Genomic DNA, 10,308 nt, shown 5'->3' on the forward strand with positions numbered 1-10,308 from the left:
TGCCGTTAGAATTGTGGCCATAGGCACAAACGGGCCGTGGCACTGCGAAGACGCTGCCGAGGCACGGCACAAACACCTCTAGCACAGTGCAGACTGACTGCATTGGTGCAACAGTTTTGTCACTTAAACTATTGCACCAACGGGCGATGAGGTCGTCACGTCCCGACGCCTTTTTACTGTATTATTATTATTATCATTATTATTATTATTTAATAACCAAACAACCCATATTTTCGGCGTAAAGATCTCGGGGAGAAAAAACAAAATCATTAGGATCGATGTCATTAACATAATGAGTACCACAAGAAACCAATTCCCGGCCAAATACAAGAAATGAAGGTGTGAACCCAGTAACCTCGTTGTCGTTACCGCACTATTGATGGCGAACTGAATTTTCGGTAAATTTATATCCCAAGATCTATGATCTTCCTCAACAAAGGTGGAAATAGCTGTTATAATTGTTCTATTATATCTCTCAACAGTATTAACCTGCGGTGTATATTTGGGAGTAAACTGAACTTGAGGTACTTTGTAATGTTCATAAAGTTTAGCCAGCTCTTTACTGACGAATTGGACACCATTATCCTGCAAGATAATCTGAGGCACACCGTGTATTAAGAAAACACCCTCTTCTAAACATTTAAGGACAGTCGCAGCAGTAGCCTTATGCAAGGGAAACAAAAGGCAATGTTTTGAAAAGCAGCAACAAACCACAAAAATATAAGCATTCTGCTTTCTGGATACTGGCAAGGGACCGACCAAATCGATCGAAATCATTTGAAAAGGTCTGTTACAAACTTTCGGCCCTAATGGACCTAAAATACCGTGAGTTGGAGATTTATAAGCTAAACAAGTATCACAATTAGAAATAAACTTAGCAGTATACTTGTACATGCCAGGCCAATAATAATGTAACGACATTCTACGGTGTGTTTTGAAAATACCCATGTGGCCACTAGTAGGCTCTGAATGGTTAGGTATTAGGTATTTCGGTATTCCCTAGGAATAACCTCTTTCCAGTCGAATTTAGATGTCAACCCAGTACAACTCTTTGAATATCTAAATAATTTATTATTCACTACCATATAATTAGGAAAACTAGTAGGCGACTTCAAATAACCATTATAAATATTCAGATACCATTCATCATCCGTGTTAGGAATACTATTAACAGAACTATTGATTGCAGCCACTGGAACTGAACGAGAAAGTGCGTCAGGTATAATATTATCCTTGCCCTTGCGATGTTTTATGACAAAGTTAAAAACTGACAATCTCAATCCCCAACGAGCTAAGCGACCAGTAGGATTGTTCAAAGTCAAGAACCACTTCAACGCTGAATGATCGGTATAAACTGTAAAACACTTGCCGTTCTCGAGGTAGCAACGCCAATGTTCAAGAGCGGTAAGAACAGCTAATGCCTCCCGTTCTGTGACACTAAAATTTCGCTCTGGACCAGTCAAGGACCTACTCATAAAAGCTATTGGTTTATCAACTCCATCAATTGATTGAGTAAGCATGCCTCCGACTCCATAATTACTCGCATCTGTGTGAACTTCAAAAGGCAGATCCTTATTAGGACAAGACAAAACTGGTGCATTTATTAAACGAGACTTAAGTTCCGCAAAAGCCTTATCAGCCTCAAGTGACCAAACAAAAGGTGGAGCATTCTTTTTAGTGGAAGTCAAGGCATTCAAAGGTGCAGCTATTGTGCTAAAATTCGGTATAAAACGACGATACCACGAAGCAGTACCTAGAAATCGTTTGACATCCTTCTTTGAAGAAGGGGTAGAATACTTTAAAATGGCTTCGACTTTCTGAGGATCCGTCCTAAGACCTTCGGAATCCACAACATAACCCAAGTACTTCAAACTATCACGAAAAAATTGACACTTTTCAAAGTAAATCGATAAATTTGCTCTTTTAAGTTTGTCCAGCACTCTCAGAAGTAATGTCACGTGGCTCTGAAAGGAGTCGCTCACGATAATAATATCATCAAGGTAACAAAAGACTCTCATCTCAAATTCAGGACCAAACAAGGTATCAACTAATCTCTGTTGCGTCGCCGGAGCATTAGTCAAACCAAAAGCTATTACGTTAAAAAAAACGTGCCCCTACCAGGGACGTAAAAACAGGTCTTCTCTCTGTCCTGAGGTTCCAAAGGGACCTGCCAAAATGCTTTAGAGAGGTCAATAGACGACAAAAAACGAGCATCTCTAAGATTATCCAAAATTTCGGAAATGTAAGGGAGACTATAAGCATCCTTCTTTGTCACTGAGTTTAATTTCCTGCTGTCTAAGCAAAAACGAGGCTTACCATCCTTCTTTTCTACAACCAAAACAGGAGAAGACCAAGGGCTTTCTCCTGGAGAAACAACACCTAATTTCAGCATCTCATCCACTTGCTCCGAGATAATCCTTTGTTTCTCCGGGGATAGCCTATAGAAACGTTGCCGAATCAGAGGGGTATCGCCAGTGTCAATCTTATGAGAGAGTACGTTTGTTCTACCTTAACCGATACGCTCGAAAGATATAGCTTTGAAGTTTTCAATGACACTGTCTGCAACTATCTTCTCCGAAGGGGCCAACATATCATAAGAATGAACGTGTAATGAAAAATTAGATGTTGAGATACAGGCCAACTTAGGATCTGAGTTAACACAGAAATCTATATTTGGCAAAAACCTTGGACAAATCCTAAAATCCTTCCAAAAATCGATACCAAGAATCAAAGTGGAATCAATCTGAGGGATAACATGGAGTTTCAAACACTTTGTCACTCCTTCAAAAACAATAGGTACTAAAATAAACCCAAGTGAGTCAAAACTATGACCACCAGCAGCAGTCACCGAAATCAAATGACCATCACATAAATCAAACCCAACCTCTAAAAATTTAAGATGAAAATTATTACCTAAAATAGAAATAGCTGAACCAGAGTCCAACAAACCATAGAGTTCCAAATTTGAAGGATGTGCGATACCTACTTTAATATATGGACGAGGATCATTACACGGTACTTTATTGAAAATTGTAGCTACACGATAAGAAAAAAAAAATTCTTAATCGTCGATAACCAATTCGTCCAGTCTGTCTTGTCAAAATTACTTGAGCTACAATTTTCTGAATTTAGTTTTTTGAAGGAGACTCCTTACTCACAGTGTTAGGTACATTAATGTTTTCACCAGTCTTAACCGTTGAGCATTTTTTTTTCCAACTTTCGCGCAAAAAATGCCCGGGAAACCTCTTCAGCATGGTCGAGTCGTACCTCACAGACCGTAAGATCCAGGTCAATTATGCAGGGGAGACGAGTGAGAAGGCTACCACAAAGGGCTGCGTCCAAGGATCTATAGGCGGCCCAACTTTCTGGAACATCATCCTGGATTCGCTTCTCAATCGTCTCTCAGGCAAAGAAGTGCACTGCCAAGCGTTCGCGGATGACGTAGTGCTGGTCTTTGCCGGGCACACTTCCAGCGTCCTAGAGGAACAGGCCAACGAAGTACTCCGAACAGTAGTTAAATGGGGAGCCCAAAACAAGCTGAAATTCGCCCCACACAAAACCAACGCCATGGTGGTGACAAAAAAGCACAAGTGGGATCCCCCAAAACAATAAATAGCAGGCAAGCAAATAGGACTAGTAGAAGAGATCAAAATACTGGGACTCACAATTGACCACAAACTCACCTTCGTAAAGCACGTAGCAGCTATATGTAAGAAATCAGCCGACATTTACAAACAACTTGCGCGCGCGGCGAGGGTGACTTGGGGCCTCAGTGGAGAAATAACGAGGACCATCTACGTGGCGGTCATCGAGCCAATAGTGCTGTACGCCAGTAGCGCATGGTACCCTGCAGTGGAGTTACAAATGGTCAAAGACCGATTAAACACGCTGCAGAGAGGATTCGCGCAGAAGATATGCAAGGCGTACCGCACCGTCTCACTCACGTCCGCCCTCATCCTCTCTGGTCTTCTACCGCTGGACCTAAGAATTGCCGAATGCGCCACCCTGTTTCTGACCAAAAAGAAAGGACTAAATGACTACATACCGCCAGGTAAAGAACTCGAACTCCACATAACATACCCAAACACACCACATCCCTCTAAACAAATCAACGCAAATTACGAACTCCTGGAAGACACGAGCACGGAAACACTCCGAAAACACCAAATAACCGGCCCTCACATCTATACGGACGGCAGCAAAATAGAAGGAGGAGTCGGAGCTGCTCTATCATGGTGGGAGGAGGGAAAAGAGTCCAGTAACGCAGTTTTCAGTTTGGACCCCCGTTGCACAGTCTTCCAGGCAGAGCTGTATGCGCTACACAGCGCTGCTAAGGCGATATCAAATATCTTCAGCGACTCAAGATCTTCGCTAGATCTCCTGAGCAACCCGAAACAAGTCATCCTTTGGCACATACCATAAAACAAACAATAGCAGAAATAAACAAAGAGGGAAGGAAACTCCGTCTGTTCTGGCTCAGGGCCCATGTCGGAACACCGGGCAATGAAAGGACCGACGAGCTCACGAAGTCGGGGGCACTAAAGAATGCAAGCTCTACGGACTACGATAGCATCCCGATTTCCTACGTCAAAAGGAAGATCAGAGAGGAAACTGTTCGAAAATGGCAGGACACAACCTCTACCACAGCGTCGGTCACAAGGAAATTCCTTCCGGATTGTTAAAATGTTATATAATCTTTGCATGTTGCGCCTTTATAATCTATGTCAACTTCCTCTCTCTCTCTGCTATCTACGTTCCTTACAAGAAGTGTTGTCCGGTGCCTCTCTGTAAACTTCTCAATTATTGTGCATACAATAAAGTATATTTATACACCACTGCCATTTTATTGCAACAGGTTATGGGCCCAGAGAGTCCCAATAACAAAAATAAAAGTTTTATTCTGAAATTGAAAGTGACAGCCGGCAACTTAACCTCAACCTCATCGTGGTCAAGCATCGTCGATAAAAATCAAAATATCTACGAGCAATCCCTTAACATTAATAGAAAAATTAAGTGGAAGAGAAAACTATTCCACCTGGAAATTCGCGCTAAAGACGTATCTTCAGCATGAAGACCTCTGGGACTGCATCACGGGCAGCGGCGTCGTAGATGAAAAACGCGACACAAAGGCGAAGTCAAAAATAATATTACTTGTTGACACAACGAACTATATTCATATTCAAGACTGTAAGACGGCAAAAGAGGTATGGGATAACCTTGCCAAAGCCTTCGATGACTCGGGACTGATACGCCGAGTAGGATTACTGAGGGAGTTATGCACAACAACACTTCAGGCATGTCAAAATGTTGAGGAATACGTGAGCATAATTATGACCACCGCTCATAAATTGAGAAACATAGGCTTCAAAGTTGACGACGAGTGGCTCGGTACACTGCTACTCTCCGGTCTTCCTGATTCTTATCAACCTATGATTATTGCACTGGAAAGCTCAGGATTGAAAATAAGCGCTGACTCAGTTAAGTCAAAATTACTGCAAGATATCAAAATGAATGAACGGCAAAGTTCATCGGCATTTGCAACTAATAAGTCATTTAAGAAGACAGCATTTTATAAAAATAAAACAGGCAAGCAAAATTTTCAAAAAGGTCCTCGATGCTACTCATGTAATAAGTATGGTCATATTAGTACAGATTGCAAGTCAAAGAAGACAACCAAAAGCTCAAGTTATGCTGCGGCTTTTACAGCAACAAACAATAACAGTGATGCTTGGTACATTGACTCGGGAGCCTCCGTCCATATGACAAGGTATGAAAATTTACTATCAAATACTAGCGAATCACTAATAAAGTCAATAAAAGTAGCTAATGATAAATCTTTGAATGTGAAATGTTCTGGACAAGTGACACTGAATGTCTCCGATCAAAGAGGTCAACACAGAAAAGTCTTATTTCAAAATGTACTCTGTGTTCCAGAACTGGCAACCAATTTAATATCTCTCAGCCAAATAATAAGAAATGGAGGTCAAGTCAAATTTAATAGCAAAGGATGTGTTATTCTCAACAAAAATAACAATGTTATTTTAGTAAACAACATGTATCAACTGAATATGTACAGTGAACATGCCTACATATCTGATGTTGATGAAAATGATCCATATCTATGGCACCAGCGCATGGGTCATCTGAATTTTAATGACTTAAACAAAATTATAGAAAATACAGAAGGAACGAAAGTTCTAAAGAAAAAGGAAACTAATTTAACATGCATAACATGCCTAGAAGCCAAGCAGACACGATTGCCCTTCAAACATAAGGGTACGGGAACCACAAAACTACTTGAACTAGTGCATTCAGATGTGTGCGGACCTATGGAGACAGAATCTCTGGGTGGAGCTAAGTATTTTCTGACTTTCACCGATGATTACTCTAAAAAGATTTTTGTTTATTTCTTACAGAAGAAATCAGAAGTCATAGATAAATTAAAAGAATTTAAGAAGTATGTAGAAAATCAACTGGAATGTAAAATCAAGTGTCTCCGCACTGACAATGGCCTTGAATTTATTAACAAGAATATCTCTGATCTTTTGAAAGGTGATGGAATCACACATCAAACCACAGTGCCTTACACGCCCCAACAAAATGGAGTCGCTGAACGATTAAATAGAACATTAGTAGAAAAAGCCAAATGCATGTTACTTAATGCTAAATTGTCTAAACAATTCTGGGCAGAAGCTGTACAAACTGCCGCTTATCTATTGAATAGGACTCCGACAAAGTCATTAAAGTACAAGACTCCTGAAGAGATGTGGTCTGGAACTAAACCAAGCGTCAGTCACTTACATATATTTGGGTGCGAGGCTATGGTGCACTTACCCAAAGAGAAAACAAAGAAATGGGATCCAAAAGCTAAGAAGGCTATATTTACTGGTTACTGTACTGATACAAAAGGCTACAGATTCATAATTCCTTCTTCAGGATTAGTCATAAAAAGCAGAGATGCAGTTTTTCTTGAATCTACAGTTGTAAGAAATTATGTTCCGGTGGATTTGACTCACTCAGAAGATAAGTCTGTAAGTGAAGAACTCCGTCACAGTTCAGAGTCAACCTCCACAAACACAATTACTTCACCTGAAGAATCTGAACCTGATGAATCAATGAACAGCAGTATTTATGTACCAGACAGAAAAATTGAATATCCGATGTCTTCAAATGTGACATTAAGACCAAGAAATAAACAGTCACAACCTAAAACAAAAAGTTTTGAACGCTATTTATGCTACAATGATGGAATTCTAGATGTACCTTTAACATACAGTGATGCCATTACTTCAGCTGATTCTGACAAGTGGAAAATGTCAATAAGCGAAGAGTTACAAGCTCATAGTGTAAACAAGACATGGACATTGGTAGAAAAGCCCAAAAATGCCAAGGTAATTGGATGTAAATGGGTGTTTAAAGTCAAAGATTAACCAACAGGTCTCCGGTACAAGTCTCGGCTGTGTGCAAAAGGTTATGCACAAACTAAAGGTATGGACTATGATGAAACCTTCTCACCGACAGTCAGGTATGATTCTATACGTTTACTTTTATCTGTAGCTGCTGAACAAAACTTAGAAATATTGCAATTTGACATAAAAACAGCATTTTTGTATGGTGAATTAAGCGAACAAATATTTATGGTTCCACCTGATGGTTTACAATGTGCCCCTAATATGGTATGTAAACTGAATAAGTCTCTTTATGGTTTGAAGCAGGCTCCGAGGTGTTGGAACACTAAATTTAATGCAATTTTAGAAAAGTTTGGTTTTGTCAAAAGTTTAGCTGATCAGTGTGTTTATGTTGGTCAAGTTAATGAAATTAAATGTTACCTATGCCTTTATGTAGACGATGGGCTTCTAATATCAAAAGAAAGGCTGATTTTAAAGAAAATAGTAAATGAATTACAAACACGGGACTTGACTTTTGGCAGCGTTGACGCTTGGTTGAAGTTAGGTTATAATTCATTGAAAACTTGTTTCGTTTCTTTTATCTTTTATCACATTCTTTTATCACTTCCCGCGCGAGTGCAGTGACGAGTAGATGTGTCAGTCAAGCTCTAATATTGCAAGCAAATACCAGTGTAAACATTCAAGTTAATTGATGTGAAATTACGTTGAAGTGAAGTGAACTAAAAATACAAGAAAAGTAAGTGTGATATATAGTGACTATTACATTAGTACAGCATCTTTAAACTGTATTTTTATGAATTGAAAACATTAATGTGACTGAGAGTAAACATCAACGGTTTTTCACGAATACCCTGCACTAAATCTTATATTCCGCCGAGTTCAACAGTTGTCAACATTACAATGTTCGCAATATACACATACTACTATTGATAAATATACTTTCTAAGAAAAAAGTAATCACTGCACATTTGGCATTCCATTTGTTTACATTTTATATATAAAAGTTCAAGCCCTTATTCCACGTATACAGGCTGATCTAAATAAAAATTAAACAAAATATTCACTCACGTCGATTGATCTTAATATAAGGAATACTAATAATGCCACTAAAGAGAACGCCACCTAAATCGCCACATGTTGCCACACTAGATGTGCACCCGTTGCAGACACATAGTCAGTCCGACCCGTCTATAAGTGTAACGCATAATCCTGAAACTATAACTACTAAAACCATGCAGAGAGTTAAACGAAAAAGAGACCGATCGGCAGAACAATCAGAACTTGATGATTTTAGAACCACTATCATGGATATACTCAAGGAGTTACAGTCTACTGTGAGCGAAATAAAAGAACAAAATGTCAAATTGCAGGAATCAGTTGACTTTACAGCTCATAAATACGATGAAATATTAACAAAAATGAAGCAAATGGAGGAAGCAAGAAGAGAAGATAAAAAATATATACTTTCATTAGAATACAAAATTGACAAATTAGAACAGCAAAGCCGCGCTACGAGCGTGGAAATCAGAAATTTACCTAAAAGGAACGGTGAGACCAAACAAAATTTATTAGATACCTTGAACGACATCTATAAAGCTATCAAACTACCGCCACAAGTGTCTGACGTGAAAGATATATTTAGAAACAATAACAAAACTTCTACCCCGACAGTGATTGTTGAGTTTGGTACAGTTAAAAATAAAGAGTCCCTATTACAACACATAAAAAAGTTCAACAAAGAAAATAGCAACAACAAACTGAACACCGAACATTTAAGGATACAAGGGCCTAAGATTCCTATATACTGCTCAGAAAACCTATCTTCTAAAAGTAAGCGCTTATTCTTCTTAGCACGAGAATTGGCTGGTCACGAAAAATACAAGTTTTGCTGGACAACACACGGAAAGGTCTACTTAAGAAAGGAAGAAGGGGCCCCGCTCTGCCGTATTGATTCAGAAGGTGATATCTCCAAACTTAGGCAGCAGAAGTGACTATTACAAAGCTTTAGAAATGTCTTACAAAACTATTATATAAGTATAAAAAATGTATTCATCTCTATTTACAATTTTTTTTCCCGGGTATTATTATATGAATTTATTCTCTCACTTAATACTTACACCTATCTTACACATGCACAAATTAAACACAAAGAAAATCACTTTTATGTCAGACAAATACATTTCAATCACACATCTTACTACAACTGCTCAATCATGAGACCTCCACACATTACTTCTTATTTTTATCGCATACATTCAAATACTAAAATTGCCACATTATGTAACTGGAAGCTTAACTATAGCATTTTGAATAGACTTAAACTGTATTTTAAAAAAGTGGGAACTCAGTTTTTTATCCAGCTGAATAGGATACAACACTTTTTTAGTAATAAAATTCAATACCCAGGATGAGTCTTTAACAAATGATCTCGACAATTTGTCAGATGCTGAGTGTATTAGAATAACCGATCCCTCGCTATGCACTACCATTCTGCGATGCAAACGGCGAGAACCAAATTCTCTATGCATATTGACCGTAAATATAAGAAGTGTTAATCATAATTTTGACCAGTTTCTGGTATTTATATCGCAACTGAAAATTGAAATAGATGTTATAGTCCTCACAGAGTGTTGGCTAGATGAAAATACCATACCGCCAAATATTGAAAATTACACAGGATATAGGACTAAGAATATGATTAACCAAAATGATTGAGTGATTGTGTATGCTAAGAATAATTTAAACAGTACTATTTATGAACCGAATGCGCGTGAGGGTAATCTTACTGCTCAAAATTGGTAATGAAGCTACCGTTGTTTGTTCGTATAGGCCACCAAGTTTCCATAACCCGAAAATGTATATTGATTCCTTATACGATATTCTAAAAGTAATTACAACT

At 38.6% G+C, this 10,308-nt stretch overlaps 1 protein-coding gene across 1 annotated transcript; it reads left to right on the forward strand.

Annotated features, from left to right (window-relative positions):
• Positions 1-8,509: 8,509 nt before the first annotated feature.
• LOC106712093 lies at positions 8,510-9,400 on the forward strand. The gene has a single exon (XM_014504541.2). The coding sequence runs from the start codon at positions 8,510-8,512 to the stop codon at positions 9,398-9,400; it is 891 nt and encodes a 296-aa protein (XP_014360027.2).
• Positions 9,401-10,308: the final 908 nt, after the last annotated feature.

This window comes from Papilio machaon, chromosome W, assembly GCF_912999745.1.
Source record: "Papilio machaon chromosome W, ilPapMach1.1, whole genome shotgun sequence".
NCBI classification, from domain to species: domain Eukaryota; kingdom Metazoa; phylum Arthropoda; class Insecta; order Lepidoptera; family Papilionidae; genus Papilio; species Papilio machaon.

Bases quoted from the DNA above. Each gene is read 5' to 3' on its own strand.
- LOC106712093 (XM_014504541.2), top strand. From the start codon at position 8,510: ATGCCACTAAAGAGAACGCCACCTAAATCGCCACATGTTGCCACACTA.